This window comes from Prinia subflava, chromosome 5, assembly GCF_021018805.1.
Source record: "Prinia subflava isolate CZ2003 ecotype Zambia chromosome 5, Cam_Psub_1.2, whole genome shotgun sequence".
NCBI lineage: Eukaryota > Metazoa > Chordata > Aves > Passeriformes > Cisticolidae > Prinia > Prinia subflava.
Window position 1 is genome coordinate 24,103,537 of NC_086251.1, and position 19,245 is coordinate 24,122,781.

The 19,245-nt window shown below is 47.0% G+C and overlaps 2 protein-coding genes across 2 annotated transcripts; both read left to right on the top strand.

The window, feature by feature from the left end:
* The first annotated feature begins 2,036 nt into the window (after window positions 1-2,036).
* On the top strand, window positions 2,037-11,516 carry RAPSN (receptor associated protein of the synapse). The gene is made up of 8 exons (XM_063398418.1): window positions 2,037-2,588; window positions 5,082-5,420; window positions 6,528-6,686; window positions 7,013-7,111; window positions 7,207-7,329; window positions 9,742-9,795; window positions 10,337-10,536; window positions 11,297-11,516. The coding sequence occupies exons 1-8, from the start codon at window positions 2,373-2,375 to the stop codon at window positions 11,367-11,369; spliced, it is 1,263 nt and encodes a 420-aa protein (XP_063254488.1). The 5' UTR covers window positions 2,037-2,372; the 3' UTR covers window positions 11,370-11,516.
* Window positions 11,517-11,695: 179 nt separating this feature from the next.
* Window positions 11,696-18,565, top strand: PSMC3 (proteasome 26S subunit, ATPase 3). Its single transcript, XM_063398417.1, has 12 exons — window positions 11,696-11,858; window positions 11,941-12,021; window positions 14,773-14,898; window positions 15,631-15,735; window positions 15,830-15,892; window positions 16,353-16,490; window positions 16,617-16,760; window positions 16,986-17,134; window positions 17,603-17,699; window positions 17,837-17,982; window positions 18,145-18,226; window positions 18,346-18,565. The coding sequence occupies exons 1-12, from the start codon at window positions 11,832-11,834 to the stop codon at window positions 18,454-18,456; spliced, it is 1,269 nt and encodes a 422-aa protein (XP_063254487.1). The 5' UTR covers window positions 11,696-11,831; the 3' UTR covers window positions 18,457-18,565.
* The last annotated feature ends 680 nt before the right edge of the window (window positions 18,566-19,245 follow it).

Sequence of the window (19,245 nt, forward strand, 5' to 3'; positions counted from 1 at the left end):
GCTCAAAAGCAAGGAGGTAAAGTGAGGTTAACAAAATGCAGGGCAGATCATCTGTTAGATGGATTTTGGAAAGAACCCTCTTCATTTTGGCTGTGCTGTGCTGTGTGGGTAAGGGAGCATTGCTTTGCTGATGTGGTCCAGAAGAATTTCAGGATGAGTTTGAGTTACAGGCAGCTCACTTGTGGAAGGTTAATTTTTCAAAGTAGTCTGATCGGCCAAGAATGATACAATTTTTGTTTTCCTGAGTCCTGGCTTGATCCTGTTCCATAGCAGGCTCCTTTCCTGGCTGCTTTCAAAGTGGCTGCCTTCCTGGTCTCTTAACTTCTCCAAGTCTAGAAATCTGAATGGCCTCACCATTATCAATGCTTTCCATGGGGACTGATCATCTGTTTCTTCTACCACCTACATCCAGAGAGACATACAAGAATTACTGCAAAGAGAAGAGATTTTTAAAATTCTGAATCAGACTTTTATGCAAGTCTTACAATCTATGGAGTACCCAGCTAATAATTCTAACAGTGCTGCTGAAGTGATTTTTGCACATTAACCAGCCGTGCCTCACCGTTCGTTTTCTTCAGCTTCTGTAGGTTTTTCCCTAGTTTCTACTTCCAGAGTTAGAGACTATATATAGTCTATGCTGAAATGTCATCTAGCACATTGTGTCTCTGAAAAACAAAGCTAAGTTAAATAATGCAAATACCATAGTGTATATGAGCTCCCACAAGAGAATCAGTCTTACTGTAGCAAAACCCTTCTACAATTTAAAGTGTTTTTCTTTTTGAAATATTTTTCAGAGGGAATTTTGAATAAAGGACAGATGTAATCTCTCAAGATCATGACTGCTATGATGTAAAGCCTCTAGGTAGACTGTCATTCCTTTTTTTGTGTCCTGCTTTCCTTAAAGATATTACCTCAGGAAGGCTCCCTTGGGTTTTTGTTGACAGACCAGGATAATATGATTGGTGCCCTTTGCTTGGGGAAGAACTGCCACCAAATTCACCAAGAAGCAAGGAGGCAGCTGGAGACATGACTGCTTTTGCAGGCAGATCTGTTAAAACTTCAAATTACTTCTCTTTGCCCAGTAAAAGGATCACAAAACTGGTTCTTGGAACTTGTGCATCTGAAAAACATTAGAAATCCCTGTAACATTCTCCACCTGGCCCCCTCCCCCCAGGTTTGGTGTATCTTCTTGAGAAGGACTGAACAGATCTCTAGACCACCAAGGCTGCAGCACATTGGTGAGAGTATTAAATGTGACTCCTACAGAACCAGGCTGATTTTTTCAGTGGAGGGTGGGAGACATAAAGCAGTCTTTTAATGGGGCTAACACTTCTCTCCTGTAACCAAAACATGCAGATATCTGTTGTTCTGTGTCTTTATTGTTATTCATCATAAAAGATTGTCAAGTTCTGGATGCAGAACTTGAGCAGTGCTGTTGACAACTTCTGTCGGAAGCTTTAGGACTGCCACACTCATCTGAGGGCAGGGAGCAACGTTCAGTCAAGAACAAAGGTTTTCAGGATGGTTAGCTCCTTGTCCCTAAAATTAGGAAGTCAGAGGTGCATTTGCAGCAAATTTGTGTCAGAGCTGACCTACGTCCACAAAAACACTCCATGATGCCAGCAGAGGTCCTCAAAAGGGAGGCTGAATTTTGTGCCTAGCAAAGTATCAAGTACATTGTTGCAAGTGTAACACTGCACCTCTGTACACACTGAAGTTGCCTTGTTCACACCTGACTTTTAAGGCATATTTTTTTCCTGAAGCTACTATTCCACCTGAGTCTTCTTCCTCCCAAGCTAACCCACCACCAGCAGTGTTTGTCTAAGGGGATGGTCAGAGAGGAAAGAGACAGCCAAGGCATCCTGAGGCTGTGACTGCAGCCAATTGTCTCTCCTGGGGTATTTATAAGCTGCATACCGGCGGGCAGGGTGGGCAGTTGGCACCATGACCTTGGGAGCTGGGCAGCCTGGCTAGAATTCCTGGGAGCCACGTGAGCTGGACTGGCAGGAGCAGCTGCAGCCAATGGGGAGGAGACCAGCACTGGCTGTTCAGATTGAGTTTCACTCCTGCGGCTTGAGATTTTTCTCTTTCTCTCCCTGTCGTGCTTTTCCTTTTTGTTTACGGGATTGGACAGACGAATGCACTGATGGAGCCCTAGCAAGCAAGATGTTTGCCTAGTGGATTTGGGATTTTGCCTCCAGTGCTGAGCAACCACTTCCTGCCATTGCCTAGCACAGCTCCAGCCCCCTGACATGGCTGGGCTTTTACGGCTCTGGGCCTTCTGAGCACACAACCCGCCCTCTTCCAGCGGGGCATTTTCCGTTGTGTTCTCTTGTAAGCACGTCCTTTTTGCTCTCCTTAGAGGTTAGTGTATGAGGCTTTTTAATCCATGGGAGATGGGTCAGGACCAGACAAAGCAACAGATAGAGAAAGGACTCCATCTTTACCAGTCTAATCAGACCGAAAAGGCCCTGCGAGTCTGGATGAGGGTTTTGGAGAAGTCTGCGGATCCTGCTGGCAGGTTTCGGGTGTTGGGTTGCCTCATCACTGCTCATGCAGAGATGGGCAGGTACAAAGACATGCTGAAGGTAAGGCGAACTGGAGATGAATGCATGCCATTGTGTCGCACCCACGATGGAGCGTGGCCGGAGATCAGAACCTGCAGTGGGGGGTATTTTGTGTGTACCAGAAATACCAGCAGTGGAGTGCGTGTTCTGGGCTGCTGGAATTGCTGTGCTCACCAGGAGCTCCAGCTCACAGGATACACAGAGTAGGATTTTACACTGGGTCTGGTTCCTCAAGATTCCTGCGTTATTTAAGTTCTCCAGTTAGTCGTGGGAACCTTTCTTGATTATTTCCCACATGCAGGCACACCATGTTAGGCTTCAGGAAAAGGTATGAGAACAAGGCCTTTGTCCACTACAAGCTGTTTACAGCATGTATGTCAGCATAAAAGGAGAAATCCAAGTGGATTCTGAATAAACATCGATCTTGTGGAGACATGTCTGTTATCTTGTTCAGCTTCTGGCTGATATCTAATATAGATCTTATATTGGGGTTTTTTAATTACAATTATTTGTTTGCCAGGGGCCTGATTAAGAGGGAAAAGAAGATGCTGTTTTGGTGAGGTAATTGAAACATCCCAGATGTCTCACAGTTGAGATCAGAGAGCAGCTTCCAGTTGTCAGGAGAATGTAGAAAAAAGAAGGAAGGATGTGGGGCTTGATGGAAGAATGGTAAAAGGCAGCTGAAGTTACATTCAAGTGCATGAGGATAAACAGTTTAATTAAATGAACAAAAAGAAGTTGGTGTGTGGATCTGAGAAGTAAGAGGATGTACAGAGAGCAGCAGGCAGCATTTGGGAGGGTGACTCAAGAGTCTGTAAGACAAGGCAAGAGAGTGTTGTAATAGTGTTAAGAAACTATCCCAGCCTGAAATAGGGTCTTACTAAAGGGCTTTGATATTCTTGCCCCAGTGTTTTGGGTTGCCTCTTACTAGACTGGTTATCATTCAGCATTTAGAACAAAACATGAAAGGGGTGTCTAAATCTCAGTGAAAAGTTTTTAGTAGCTCTGTTTGGAATTGCAGAGGGGAACATCTTACAGGTAAACCCATGCACATGTCAAAGCCCTGTATTGAAACCAAACACTTAGGATGAAGAAGAAAGGAGAGGTATTAATACACTTGGAAAACATTTTAAGACAAACAATTCTGTTAAGTGGTGTGAAATTAAATGCTGGCAAAAACAACAGACTGATTGGGGAAGAAAAGAAAGAATGAGATGTAGCTACTTGAAGGAAATACTGAAGACTTCATGGGAAAAAAAAAAAGGCAAAGGAATGAGCTTAGTATACTCAACCATAAATCCTTACCTGAGAACAGAAAGTGGGGTCAGAGTAGGTGAATTGTAGTTTTTCACAGTATTAGGAAGAAAAAATGGCTTCAGTCAAACTAAAGATTTTACACAGCAACTGGTCAAAGGATAGAGAAAGGAGAACTTCAGCAATAAGCCATTGAGAGAGGAAATAGCAGGAGAAAAAGGGTCAGAATTAAAGGCATGAAATAAAAAGTGATTTAAGAAGGGTTGTGATGCTCAGCATCTTTTGGAGAGGAAAGAATTACTTTGCACCAAGAAAAGAGGCTGTGGCAATCGGGAAATATTGAAGAACTTGTGCAAGTTAAGGGAATGTGGGGAAGCATGAGCTAGTACACATCACTGAGTCCACACAGCAGCTTTCCTAAACTGTAATGCAAACTGAGAAGATAATTACAAACCAAACATACACAATTTATGGTTGCTGATGTTTGGAGGTTTCATTTGGGTTTGTTGGTTTGTTTGTTTGTTTGTTTCCAAAGAATGTAAAATGTTCTAGTAGCCTAAATTATTATGAGTAGCCACTATACAAAAAGGAAGTCATTGATTCCCTTGGAATTTTCCATCCATAATCCTAACTGATAATGTCTAATGAAAATTGCTAACTATTTACTTTTGCTACTGATACTAATTCAAGCCAGCAGTGTGCTTGCTTCATCACAAAACATGAGTTACTGCTTAGAAGAGTTTGCAGTCTGAAAGAGACTTCATTTAAGAGAACAGTATGTGACAAATTCTGGAGGTTATAGAACTAAAACTGTCAGGATCAAGACTGTAATTTATTAGTAAAAAATTCATTAAAGAAGTAGCATACTTCCTTCTATTAATAGAATACTTTCAGCTTAGGAATTCCAGAGAAAGTGGGATACATTACACTGAGTGAAAGAAACAGAACTGCATTGTGTCAGATGTTTCCTGCTTTACCAGCTTCTCTTTAGGTCCATTTAACAGCTGTTTTCCCCTCACTGCCAGCCTAGTTCACCTTCTCTGCCCAGAGACTATGTGAAGAGAGGGAGAGGTTTCTTCACAGGCCTTTTAAAGCACCAGATAGAGAACTGCTCAGGGCATACGATGCTCCTCCATGTGCTGGATGGCCTTGTTTGCCCTGCTCAGAGATGAGCCTCTTCTACAGTACTACTCTGTGGGTGCTTGAGCTGTATTTAAATAAACTACACACTTTTGTGAACACTGTCTTCTCCACTTGAAGTTTGCAGTGGTACAGATTGACACAGCACGGGAGCTGGAAGACCCAGATTTCCTTACAGAGAGCTACCTAAACCTGGCTCGCAGCAATGAGAAACTCTGTGAATTCCAGAAAACAATCTCCTACTGTAAGACGTGCCTGAACATGCAGGGCACCACCGTGAGCCTGCAGCTGAACGGCCAGGTGAGCCTCAGCATGGGCAATGCCTTCTTGGGCCTCAGCATTTTCCAGAAGGCTTTGGAGTGCTTCGAGAAAGCTTTGCGCTACGCACACAACAACGACGACAAGATGCTGGAATGTCGAGTCTGCTGCAGCCTGGGGAACTTCTACACCCAGATAAAGGTACAGTAACCTGAGGGACAGAAGGGTCATTGTCCCACAGATTCAGGGAAGCATTGGAAATCACGTGAACTTCAGCCTTGGTCTTTCCTGTAGGAAGTGAAGCACTGAGAGAGCGTTGTAAGCTAAAATCCCTTTGTAAAACCCAAATGGAATACTCCCCTCCACAGTAAGGATGGGAGGATTAGTGTCATGTTTATACAGCACAGCAGAAGCAGCTGTGAATATGCGTGTTGAAAAGACCAAACATAGCTTCAAAGAAGATCACATCAGAGACACATGGCTGGCAGCCAAAACCCATGGATTCTCTGTTTCTACCATGATTGTAGGCAAATACTGCCAGCAAGCAGTAAAACCAGGTAGGGACTGAGCATGGGAGTGATTTGCCAGTTCTAACTTCTGATACAAACAGCAAAAAATAGGTTTTTCTCACAAAGTCTTGATTTCTTCACTCATAGAAGACTCATCACATGAAGGGTGGTGACCAAAAATAAGGAAAATAACACTGTGCTGAATAATTTTCAGGTGTGAAATAAGAAGGGAGAAAGGAAAATTGAGAAGTTATGGTTTCCTTTGTGCCTTGTGGAGAACTAAAAAAACATGAAGACTTTTTCACTTCTGCAGTCTCACATAACTTATTTGGGAATGGTTTTTGATATTTAGATAAATTTTACATAATTATTGTAAAATAAGATTTATTTCTAACATGCTTTTAATGCAAAAAATGTTTAAAAATTAAAATGTTTTATTACCTATTGTGAATTTGATAAGGTCATGAGTCTTAGTTCCTCTTTCCTGCAATGATGGACAATGAGCTTCTTGGAGATCCGAGCTCACTGTATGGAGAAAATGAAGGCTCCATGTAGATGTTACAAGTAGAGATGATGTAAGAGCAGAGAAAGTTTTTCAGCCTTTGCTTATAGAGGAGGGTAAATGGTTCCTGCAGAATAAAGTTAATGGCATTAACTTTATGTTAATGAGTTTAAAGATGTACAGAAATCCGGTAGCTGTTGCAGTGTTAGTAAATAAAAAATAGTTGGGCTTTTTTCTTCTCTCCTTTTCCCTTTGTTTTTGCTGTGACTGCTGTCTGTGTGCTTGCCTGCCTTCCAGGACTACGAGAAAGCCTTGTTTTTCCCGTGTAAAGCTGCCGAACTGGTGAACGATTACGGCAAGGGCTGGAGCCTGAAGTACCGCGCCATGAGCCAGTACCACATGGCCGTGGCCTATCGCAAGCTGGGGCGCCTGGCAGACGCCATGGACTGCTGTGAGGTATGGGGGGTGGGAGACAGGGCTGTGGGGGCTCTGCCGGGGGATCCTGCCACAGGACTGCAGCAGGAGACACCCTGGCATTCACACTGGACTGCAGACCTCCCTGCTGCCTTCCAGTCTTAGAGCTGTGGTTTCTGTAGCCCAGGGAACTTCAAAATTTGAGTCTATGAATGGCCCTTGGTTAGGAACATGTGAAAAAGATTTTCCTTGCCTTAAAAGCTGGTGCTGCTTCTTTGGAGCTGACCTTTCAGTGGCCAGAGCGCAGAGTGCCAGCCTTGCTGTTTTGAAGCAGGAACAAGCTCTTCCACAGACCTCCTTTCTTTCAGGAGTCCATGAAGATCGCCCTGCAGCACGGTGACCGGCCGCTGCAAGCACTGTGTCTGCTCTGCTTTGCAGACATCCACCGCAGTCGCAGAGACGTGCAGGTACAGCTCTTTCCTGCCAGGAAGGAGAGAGGGAATGGCAAGAGGGCAAGAAAAGCAGTTCATAGCAAAACGTGTTTTCCTCCCTGCTTCTGCAGACAGCCTTCCCTCGGTATGATTCCTCCATGAGCATCATGACAGAGATTGGAAACCGCCTGGGCCTGATCCAGGTGCTGCTGGGAGTGACTAAGTGCTGGATGATTCAAAAGGAGCTGGACAAGGTCAGTTCAAACTTGTTTCTACAGAGGTTTGTAGGACAAGATTAGAGCACAGTCTTGTTCTGCACTTTGGTGAGGATACAGTTCAGAAGCGACCTGTACCCCCTTGGTTCTACCAACAGGGTCTGTTGCTTGTGGAGTTGTATTTCTTTGAATGGTCTCTCCCAGCAAGGAACTTGTTACTAATCGTAGGAGCATCCATTCTGAGTCAGACTGCTAAGTTACAGAATTGCCTCATTAGTCAATCCTGATGACTTTTAAGCTCTGTGCTGAGAAACCAGCACTGGAGGAAGGAAAGCTTATGCTCTGAAATAGATTTCCCTGCCTACTTTTTAGTTATATGACTAAGCTCACTGATGTGCTAATGATATTTAGACAGCTCTACAGCTCCACCATGTGCTTTGCAGGCAAATGTGGCATAAAATTCCTGGAGAAACTTTGACGGTCTATAAACTCTGATGTGAAACAGAGGATGAGAGGAGGAATTTATTTGGGGATAGACAACCAGTCCATATAGAACAAGGGGGTGAAGTTACTTATTTTGAAAATGCTTAGGCAGTGTGTACGTGTGTTAAAGTCCAGACTGCACTAGATGCAGCACATTGCACAGCAGGAACATTATTCAGCCACAGAATGAAACGCTCAAAGGTTAGCCCTGAACTAGCTCTGAACAAGCTGCAGTACCTGCACAGTGCCACATCAAGATGCTGGTTGGGTCTAAATACGGTGAAGACTTTTATCACTCATATTGAGACACCAATGGAAGAAGAAACTGTGGACTTGAAAAGTTTGCTCAGTGTCAAAAGTATGGGACAGGACACAGCAGGTAGGCCTCTGTAGGAGAGAATATTCAGAGCACTCATCAAACCATTACATTTACTGATTTTATCTCCAGCCACTGTCAGTCTCTGATATCAGGCAGCTCTCGCTTGTGAGAACATGATGAGGGCTTTGCACAGAATCCTAATCTCACCAAATCCCACAGAAGAAGGAAGTGGAGGAATCTTGTATTCTGTCCCAGGTATTAGAGGGAAGTCTGCCCTGCTGGGTCAGGGACCTTATGTCTGTTGACCAAATGTGACCTCCTTAGACGTCACACCCCTGCATATTCACCCAAGCCTGATCTTCAACTTGACAGGCCCAGTTTCCATTTCTCATGCTACTCATCCCTATATCAGTTACTTAATAAAGTCATTTGCTAACTTTACACTTGGAGATTCCCTGTTTTTGTCCAAGCTTCCTCCAGCTTCCCAGTCTCTTTGGCTAGTCAGTCCATTTCATTTGTGTGTAAGGTAATCAATGCTATTCCAGATCCTCCCAGGCTGCTCACAGCTTGCTTGCCCTCATTATTGTGCAGTCCAAGACAAACTGTCCCCTAGACTTGTCAACATCTTTTGCCCTACCCCACACATTTCACTTTGATTCTTAGTCACAGTCATTAATTTCAGGAGTTTCCAGTACACACTCAGTCTTCCTATGCACAGTTCTCAGTTACATTCTCCCTACTGGCCTTTTGTTCCTGCTTCCCTCTCCTACCATTTCCTTACCCTAGGCTGGTGCTGCCACCACAAGTCTAATGCCATTCTCCTCTGCATTCACAGTGCATTTCTGCATCTCATCTGGTCCTCTCCTCCTACAGTAGCAGTAATGCCAAATTATAGGGTAGAAATTTTACAACATGCATCACAAGGGAGACCTCTTCTTCCCCTTGGACAAATAGGAAGCAGATCTCAGTAGTTCTGGAAAAGAGAGACTAATTATCAGAACAGGAAGGAACACTGTGACATCTAGGGGAAAGCAGGGAGACATTTGGTATGACAGCTGCTATGCTAAATATTTCCTTCAGATTTAAAAAATGGGTAGCAGAACACTCCTACATCACACCACGTGTAAGTAAGGCAAAGTGGATATATGAACAGCAGGGGAAAATGGATGAGTGTGGTGTATGATGCTGGTGATCCCTTTCCTCGCCTCTGGTACAAGTGAAAGTAGAGTTGCCCAACAATGATTGAGCCTGCAAGGTAGGATGGGGACAAAGCTTGCTTTGCTTGTGCTCCATCCCAGCCCCAAATGAGCATGTGGGACTGAGTTTAAATAAGTCTGTATTCTCTCTGCTTAGGGACCAGCCTCTGCTAACACTGACATTGAGTGTCTGCAACAGAAATGTAGCTCTTGCATTACTTGTGGCCTGTCAGAAACCAACCTTTTCTCATGGATGAACTTTTGGGAGGGGAAGGAAATCTGCCCTCCCAAAAAAGCTTTCTTGATTCTCCAGGGTTGCAGGGATGTTTGTTTATCCAAATTTTACTCTGTACTTCTTCACCTATTTTTAAAATAATTCTCATAGGGCATTCATACAAGCTGGTTTTTAATATATTTGACTGAGAACTAATGACCAGTGCTCTCAATTCACAGGCTCTGGAAAGCATTGAAAAGGCACAGGAGCTGGCAGAGGGACTAGGGAACAAGGTAGGATCATACAGCTTCTTTTCAGCACTCTTCATAGTCTTGTATCAGGCAATATCAGATGGCAAACACTGAAGTATCCAGGCTTGTGTTGCTCATTAGCTTTCCTATTAACCAGTGAGTGCTTGGGATTTGCTTTGCCATGAAGTGTTTGGCTGTGGGCAGTTGCACAGATATTCATCAGTGGGCAAATCTGAACAGTGAATGAGGAGTCACAATGGGATACGCAAAGGGGAATGGGAAGCAGTGAAAATGGGGTGTAAAACAGGCAGAAAATGAGAGGTCTCTTCCCGAAAAACATTTTTGCCCTGAGCAGCTGCTGAACTGTGTGCTAGGTGGAGGCAAAGGGTAGCTCAGGGAAACCATGAGTGGAAGAGCTGCCAAGTGTCTCAAACCTGGCGTTGCCTTTTGTGACACAAAGAAGAAGGGTTAATGGGAGCAAGCGTTGAAACCTGCTGACGGGGCTGTGGCACTCCCACTCCTGTTTCTGGTCTGTGTTCACCCTGTTGTTCACTTGTCTTGTGTTTCTGTCCTGCACATGCAGCTCAGCCTGCTGAAGCTCCACTGCCTGTGTGAAAGGATCTATCGCACAAAGGAGCAGCAGCGAGAATTGCGTGACCACGTAGTGAAGTTCCATGAATGTGTGGAGGAGATGGAGCTCTACTGTGGCATGTGTGGAGAGTCCATCGGGGAGAAGAACAACCAGCTCCAGGCACTACCTTGCTCCCACTTCTTTCACTTGAAGTAATTAGCTGGCAGTACTAAATAGTATTGTCATGGCATTAGTCATAGGAAAGAACTGCTTATGCCCGTAGTTGTCCTATCCCTGCTGTTCCCCTTTGACTGGATTACCTGCTTACCTTTGTCTTGATCCTGCCTTGCAGGGTCCCATTGCAGTGCAAAGAGTCTCACAGCCTTAGAGGGTGAGATTTAGCCATCATATCCATCACATCCCACCTGTCCTCTAAATGATTATTCACTGATGTCCTTGCTTTGTAGGTGGTCAGCGCAGTTCATAGATTCTTCTTATTTGAGCCTCCCTGGGGAATCAGTTCTTTGCTCTCAGCAGCAGTTAGGATTTTTCCCAAACCCCCTCACTTTCTCCTTTGGCTAGCGGCACACTGAGGTGAAGAAGCCATTCAGCCTGTTATCATGCTACCGCCATGAAAGTTAGCTATATCATCATTTTATTGTAGAAGACACACGAGTGTTACAAAACACATTGATCTGAAAACCAAGAATTTAGTAGCAAAGTCTCACACTGACACCAGAATTAGGATCAAACTACTGGGCAGTGAGAGACGCCCGATGAGCTCTGTGGACTTGTCTCCAGCAGTACAGGAACAAACTTGTAGAGGAATCTGCCGATCCCGGAAGGGATGGGAAAGAGATCCAGTCTCTGGCGGTGGCGGGCGGGCCCAGGGGAGCAGCTTTGTGGTGTACGGCGGTGGGGGAGCCTCCGGCCGCGGCAGAGCCCCCCCGACCCGACCTCCTCCCGTTGCAGGTGCCTCCAGACCAACGGGACCGGCGGCTGCCCCAACTGCCGCCGCTTGTCGGTGAAGCCCGGCTACGTCTGAGCCCGCCGGAGCCGCTCCGGGCCCCCTCGGGCTGTGCCTGGCGGGGGACCCCTGCCTCCCCTGCGCGGGGCCGGCCCCGCCCCGCCCCGCCCCGCGGCCCGGCCCCCTCCCTCCCCCTGGCTGCTGTGTACGGGCACTGGCTGTAATAAAGGCTTTCTCCGGGAGACCGCCCCGTCTGCCTGCGCCGGGCCCGCCCCGCCGTGGCGGCGCCGCCATGGCTCAGCAGCTTCGGCAGCCGCACGTGACCCGCCGGCAGATTCGGCACGGCCGCGGGCGGCGGGGTCGCGATCGGGGCGGGGGCAGCAGCACCGGGGCAGGGGAGGGTGCGCGGAACCCCCGGGCCGCCCGTCCCGCCCGTCCCGCCCGCGGCGCTGCCCCCGGCCTGCGCCGCCGGGAATCCGCAGTGCGGAATCTGCCGCGCCGAACCCGCCGCGCCGTGCGCGCCCGCGGGCCGGCGGAAAGATGGCGTCCGTGTGGGATGAGTCGGAGGTGAGGGGCCGGGCCGGGGGCGGCGGGGCCGGGGCGAGCCGCGGGCCGGGCCGAGGGTGACGCTGCCGTTGTGCCCCCGCAGGACGGCGTCGGCGAGGAGGTGCTGAAGATGTCCACGGAGGAGATCGTGCAGCGCACCCGCCTCCTCGACAGCGAGATCAAGGTAGCGGCGGGGGCCGAGCCGGGCCGGGAGCGGAGCCGGGCCGGGAGCGGAGCCGGGCCGGGAGCGGAGCCGGGCCGGGCCGCCCTCCCGGGAGCTCTGTGCTGCTGTTGTTCGGGGCGGGCGGGCTAGCACAGCCCGGGGACAGCAAAGAATTAAACACGGTTAATTGACTCGAGGAGGGCAGATTGAGGAATACTGAACCGCGAAGGTAGGGAAGAGACACTGAAGAGCACGGACCCGAGGAGGCTGAGCGGGCGGTGGTTCGCCGCAGCCATGGAGACTTCAGCTAAAGTTACACAGGCCCTCCCTGCCTCGTAGGCGCAGGGGAGGGGGAAAGCTGTTCTGTGGCCTGAGTCAGGTACAATCCTTGGGTAATTCAGGTTGGAAGGGACTTGAGCAGACCTCCAGGCCAAACTCCTCAAAGCAGGGTCAGGTGGCTGCTTAGGGTTTTATCCGATTGTGTCTTGAAAGCCTTTAAAGACAGATATTGCACCGCTTCACAGAGTGTTCAGTGCTGCTGCTTGACAGACCTCATGAGGATAGAGATTTGCTTTGCATACAGTGTGAGCCGCACCTGTTTCAGTCTTACTTCATCTGCTCTTTGTGTACTCCCGTGAAGTGTCTGGTTCAGTCTCTCTGATATCTCCTTCCCAAGCAGTTCTGTTCTCCAGCTGAGCAAACCCAGCTCCCTCAGCTGTTTCTCACATGGCCCATGCTCCAGCTCCCGGCCATCTTTGTGACCCTATACCAAACTCAGTCCAGCTTTTCAGTGTCTTTGCTTGTATGGGGGGACACCAAAACTGGACTGAGTGCTTTAGGTCGGATCTAAAAGTATTGAATAAAGGGGACTGAACACTTCTCTCCATCTACTGCCTGCAGTCCTGACAGTACAGCTCAGGATGCTGCTTGCCACCCTTGCTGTCAGGGCACATTGCTGGCTCCTGCTCAGTTTATTGTCTTATGGAGACCCCCAGGTCCATTGCTCGGCCAGACAGTCACCAGCATGTGTCACTGCAAGGTGCATTTGCCTCCCTGCTGCGGGGCTTTGCATGTGTCCTCGTATTTTATAAGGTTTCTGTGTGCAGCTCTGCCTTTGAACACAGAGACTTTCTCCCCCCAATTTGGTGTCATCTGCAAGCATGATGAGAAAACATTCCATCCTCTTGCTTGTTAATTCATGGAGATGTTAAGTAGACAGACCTCTCTGGAGATAGACACGTTTGGCATAAAAGAGCACTTACAAATTTAGAGTGTTTGCTGCCCAGTGCTAGCAGTATTGAAATAAAGTATTTCATAAATTCTACAGAGTAACTTCATCCTATATTGCTTCAGGCTCCACAAGTAATTCTGACTTACTAAGTCTATTTATTTTATTATTCTTTAAAGATTGTAAAGGTAAACGTGTGTCTTATTTTTAAACTGCAGACTACAGTAAGGAGTAGAAGTAGCCTTCTTCATTTTAGAGTAAGAGCATTATAATTGCAAAATGTATGTCAGAACCCTCCCTTCAGGCAGTTTTCCTTGAATCATTTCTAGGCTATTCTGTTAAATTTATTAAGTTTTTTGCATTTTTATTTAACAGATTCTGTATTGGCTCCTGTAACAGTCCTGTCCTGGGAATGTATTACAGCCCAGTATAATGCTTGGGCATAAAGACTCGAGTATTGTCTCTTAGTGAAGAGCAGATTTCCCCCTTGAGCAGAATCACACGCACCAGTTCAGGTGTGAGCAGTTCTCTGGAGCTCTCCTGGTGCTCCAGTCACTTCAGCAGGATCCCAGAGTGTGTTTGCACACTGTGTGCCTAGCAGGAGAGGGAGGGACAGGCCTGGCGGTGCCAGCCAGACAGCGTCGCCGACACCTGCATGGGCATGTTAGTGTTGGCTGTAAATGTGCTCACTGGTGGAGGGGGAGTACAGAACTCCTTTCTTAGAGGTTTTTCCTTACAGTTAGTAGGATCATAGAATAGTTTGGGTTGGAAGGGACCTTTAAAGGCCAACTCCTGCAGTGAGTAGGGATGTCTTTAACTAGACCAGGTTGCTCAGAGCCCTAGCCAACCTGGTCTTGAATGTTTCCAGGAATGGGGCATCCACCATGGTTCTGGGCAACCTGTTGCAGTGTTTTACTATCCTTACCATAAAAAAAACTGACATCTAGTGTAAATTTACCCTCTTGAAATTTAAAACCCCCTTGTCTTGTTGCAACAGGTCTCACTAAAAAGTCTGTTTCTTGCAAGACACTTTAAATACAGAATGGCCACCATGAGGTCTTCCTGGAGCCCTCTCTTCCCCAGGCTGAATCATAGAATGGTTTGGCTTGCAAAGGACCATAAAGATCATCTAGTTCCAACCAAAACATAACTAACATAGGTGTGTATATGTAGTTACTTGTGTATCTGTATATATTAAAAGATCACAACCAAACCACAGTTGCCATATCTGTGCCATATTGTTATGTAGGTCACATTGCAGCCCTGTAAGCTGTTGCACTGATTAGGCTGAAGCTACCAAGTGACACTGGGAAGAAATTGTTTGGGGTTATTGATGAGTTAGAGACCAGAGTGGACTGTGTAGCCTTGATTCCTAACAAATTTTGGCTAATTTGCTGGCTCTGGTTTTTTTATGTATTACATTTCCCTTTATTCCTCAGACTTAGATTTCTGTCACTGTTTGCTTTTGGAATAATCTATTAATTTTATCTTGGCTCAGTCTGGTGACACTATTCCTTTTTCTGTCTTCTGCATACTGCTTGCAGATCATGAAGAGTGAGGTACTGAGAGTGACCCACGAGCTCCAGGCCATGAAAGACAAGATCAAAGAGAACAGTGAGAAGATCAAAGTGAACAAAACACTGCCATACCTTGTCTCCAATGTTATTGAGGTGAGGGTGGTGGGCTCTTATGTAGTGACATGAAAAGCGTGTGCAATTTACGGTGACAGGGAGAAAGGCAGGGAACTCATCAGGGATTCAGGACCCGCAGTATTCTCAGACTACCAATGCTGCCAGAGCCAGGACTTTCAGGTTTTTCTGTTGGATTTATTTGTGACCTGGAAGTGCAGTCTCTTGCCCACTTGTTCTCTGGGTTGTTCCTTAGCTTGGGTACCATTCATCTGTACCTAACAACCATCAGAGGGTGACACAGCCCTTCTGAGCGTAAACTGGAGCATCTGAAATTGGACACATGCTCTCTGAAACTTGTGAAACAGTGATTGAAAGGCCATGGCTCTGTTCCTCCATCACGTTCTTTCTGTAATTCAGTGATTTTGATGGTAGGAAAAAGAATGCTGATAGTATGCTATTAAGAGTGGGATTGCTTTGTCCTACTGTTTTAAAACTTAATGAGCTTAAGCCTTAATGTGAGCTGCTGTATGGGAGAAGGAATCACTTTGTTCTGATTTCTGTAGTATCTTTCTAGGCACTATTGCATGCTGCTTTGTAAGGAAAGGAAGAAATCAATTTTTACAGGAGGGCTTTAATGCTTTCGGGATTCTACTGCTGATGGATGCTGGAAAGTTTTATTTCTTCCAATGCATGTATGTTAGAAGTATTAACCCTGGGGTCATCCTGCTGGCCTGCCTACACTGTCATGAACTCTTTCACCCTGGTTTTCAGCTGCTGGATGTTGACCCAAATGACCAGGAGGAGGATGGAGCAAACATTGACCTGGATTCCCAGAGAAAGGGCAAGTGTGCTGTGATCAAGACCTCTACACGTCAGGTAAGGCGTATGTGCCCAGCCAGGTGTGAGGAGTGATGCAAAGGATCTTCTCGTGGTACATCTGGTTTTGCTCAATTTGATTTCTCTTTTACAGACATATTTCCTGCCTGTTATTGGGTTGGTTGATGCTGAGAAGTTGAAGCCTGGAGATTTGGTGGTGAGTGATTCTATTGTGACAGTTAGATATGATGGTGGCCAGAAAATTGGGTATGTCTTGCCTTTAACAAAGAAGACAAATCTGTCCAGATTTCCCCAAGACCATTTCTCTATTAAAATTTTAATAGAAAGGTATTATGGGTTCAGTTGCATTTGCAGTAAAGAAAAGCAGTTTTGTATGTGTGTCCTTTATACATACAATTATGTGCTGAAAGTTTAGAGAGCACTCAATAAGTTTTTTGAACCCCATCTTTTCTATTGTAAAAAAACTGGACCACTCATTTAAAATGTGGAAGGATGAGTGTGGCATTGTCCACTCTGCCAGCTGAGATGATTTGATGAATGCCAGGGTCAAAGCTGGTTATTCCTGCATTCTTGAGGTCTAGTAAATCAGTTTTGATTGCATGTTTATTCAGTGGTCTCTGAGGGACCTGTTAAACGCAAAGGACTTGTGTTTACAGGGGGTGAACAAAGACTCTTACTTGATCCTGGAGACTCTGCCTACTGAGTATGATTCACGGGTGAAAGCCATGGAGGTGGATGAGAGGCCCACAGAGCAGTACAGTGACATCGGGGGGCTGGATAAACAAATCCAAGAGGTGATACTTTTTGTATAATTTCTGGAGGGACTGGGACAACAGCCTTTGAACTTCAATTCAAAAGCAGACAGCCTGGATCTGTGGAGAAGAATGGGTTTGTGTATTAATATTTTTCTTTTGTTGTAGCTTGTGGAGGCCATTGTCCTGCCGATGAATCATAAGGAGAAATTTGAAAATTTGGGTATACAGCCACCCAAAGGAGTCCTTATGTACGGGCCTCCAGGAACAGGGAAGACACTTCTAGCTCGAGCATGTGCTGCCCAGACCAAGGTAAAAGGAATCCTGCGAAAGTGTGTGCTGCTGTAGAATAGTACCTGACAAAGAGTAAGAATACCTCTAGGGGAAGAAGGTCATACACACAAATTGGTGTTACAAAGGGTGGGACTTTCCTGTCTATTTGCTTGCTTGCTGTTTTTAATGAAGGGCTTCTTATAGTACTCAGAAGTGACCCTATTGTGAAATGAGGCCTAGGATTAATTCTCTTTCACTTCCCAGGCCACATTCCTGAAGCTGGCTGGTCCTCAGCTTGTGCAGATGTTCATTGGCGATGGAGCGAAGCTGGTACGCGATGCTTTTGCTCTCGCAAAGGAAAAAGCTCCTTCCATCATCTTTATTGATGAACTGGATGCCATTGGCACTAAAAGGTGAGCTGTAGTCCATGTTGTAAAGTTCTTGGGAGCTGCCTAGCAGCCTCCTTTGCCTGTGTATGTAAGTAGAGCCTTTTAAAGCATGGCTTACTCAGAAGGAGAGTGTGAACACAGTCACAGATAGCACTTGCCACAATCTTTGGGCTCAGGAGCAGTTTGTTAGACTTGGGATCTGTCTGATAGTCTCCTGCTGTTTTCTGATCACTGCAGCAGGCACCTGGAGATGTTCACTTTCATTCACTGCTTGGGTCTGGACAACATAAACCCTATTCAGCTGTTAGGACTAAATAAGTCTCAGATGCTGCTGACAGTTATGCTAGTTGCAGTCCTCGTCATGGTAAGACTGTAGTTTCAAGGAAGAATTTGGGCCAGGGACTGCTGTCATTCTGTGTTTTGATGTGGTTAAAAACATAGGGACAGGGTGGTCAGGTTCATACTGACAGTTCTACCCTTGTTTCCCCTCAGGTTTGATAGTGAGAAGGCCGGTGACCGGGAGGTGCAGAGGACCATGCTGGAGCTGCTTAATCAACTTGATGGTTTCCAGCCCAACACACAAGTCAAGGTTGGGAGCTAGCAGGGAGTGCTACTGAGGTCCAGAGCGCTCTAGCAGGGGATGGAAAGCAATGTGGAGGGAAGAAGCTTGGTGAATCTTTGCCTGTCGTCCAGGTGCCTCACACTGATGATCCTGTTTCTACTTAGGTGATTGCTGCTACCAACCGGGTTGATATCTTGGACCCAGCTCTGCTCCGCTCTGGACGATTAGATCGGAAGATTGAGTTCCCAATGCCTAACGAAGAGGCCAGAGCCAGAATTATGCAGATCCATTCACGCAAAATGAATGTCAGGTATGGCCTTCTGGGCCTCCTTTTGTCTCACGATGGTACCTCAGGGCTGGGAAGTGGTTGGCAGTCACTTGGGAGCTCTCCGTGGGGCTGAGGAGACTCCCTACGTTGCTTTTTCTATTTGGTACATGTTCTCAGACTTTTTTTCCCATTTGCTCCTATCAGCCCTGATGTGAACTATGAGGAACTGGCTCGTTGCACAGATGATTTCAATGGAGCCCAGTGCAAGGCTGTGTGTGTTGAAGCGGTAAGCATCCCTCCATAGGAGTAGAACTGATGGGAGGGAAATGTGAAACTAGCATGGAGTAATTATTTGGGATGATGTGCTGCTCACATTCCCTCTCTAAATGCTGTCTCATTGGGCAGGGGATGATTGCTCTCCGCCGTGGAGCTACAGAGCTCACCCACGAGGACTACATGGAAGGAATCCTGGAGGTTCAAGCAAAGAAAAAAGCCAATCTGCAGTACTATGCCTGATCCCTGCCCAGTCAAAGTTGTGGCCTTGGCAGAGGACAGGAGTAGACTGGACTGTATCTCTTACTTTATGTCTGGAAAAAATAAAGCATTTTTTCCCTTTAAAAACAAATCCATGATGTGTTGGGGCTGTCCCCCTTGTTTGGTGGTTCTACATCTGTGTAAGGGAGGCTAAAAGCCTCCTCTCCACAGTCCCCATCATGCTGCCTTTGGACCCTCCTCCAACCAGGACTGGATTAAGCCCTACTCTGATATTGTAATAAGTTAGCTGAGACTCCATTTTCTTCATGCGGGAAAAGCCATTTTTTTCTTGACTTCTATTTTATACAGTTTTCACAGACCTCGTGTGCAACACTTATTGGCTGGTAGTTTTCCTACTATTTCATAAAAAGGCACAAAGCGCTGTGGCTCCCACGTCCCGCCCCGGAGCCCGGCCGAGCCGCCGGGGCTGTTGGAAATCCCGCGCAGGGAGCGGGAGGGAACGGGGCAGCGGCATTGGAGCCCTCAGCTGTGGGGAGGAGCCGGGAGCGGGAAATGCGCTCCGGTTCCGGCCGTCTGCAGAGCTGGCGCGTTCCGCATGGAGCCGCGAACGCAGCGGTGCCGGGGCTCGGGGGTTGTGGAGGATAAAACCTCACCCGAGCGGAGCCGCCGCGGCCCCCGCGGCTTCCCGGGGAGCGGGAGCGGCCCCCGCGCCCGGGACGCTGCGCCCCGCCGGAGCCCTTTCACTGAGGCGCACGCACAGAGTCCGCCCGCGGGCGTTTGTGCGGCCGGGGGATTGACACGGCTTGGACT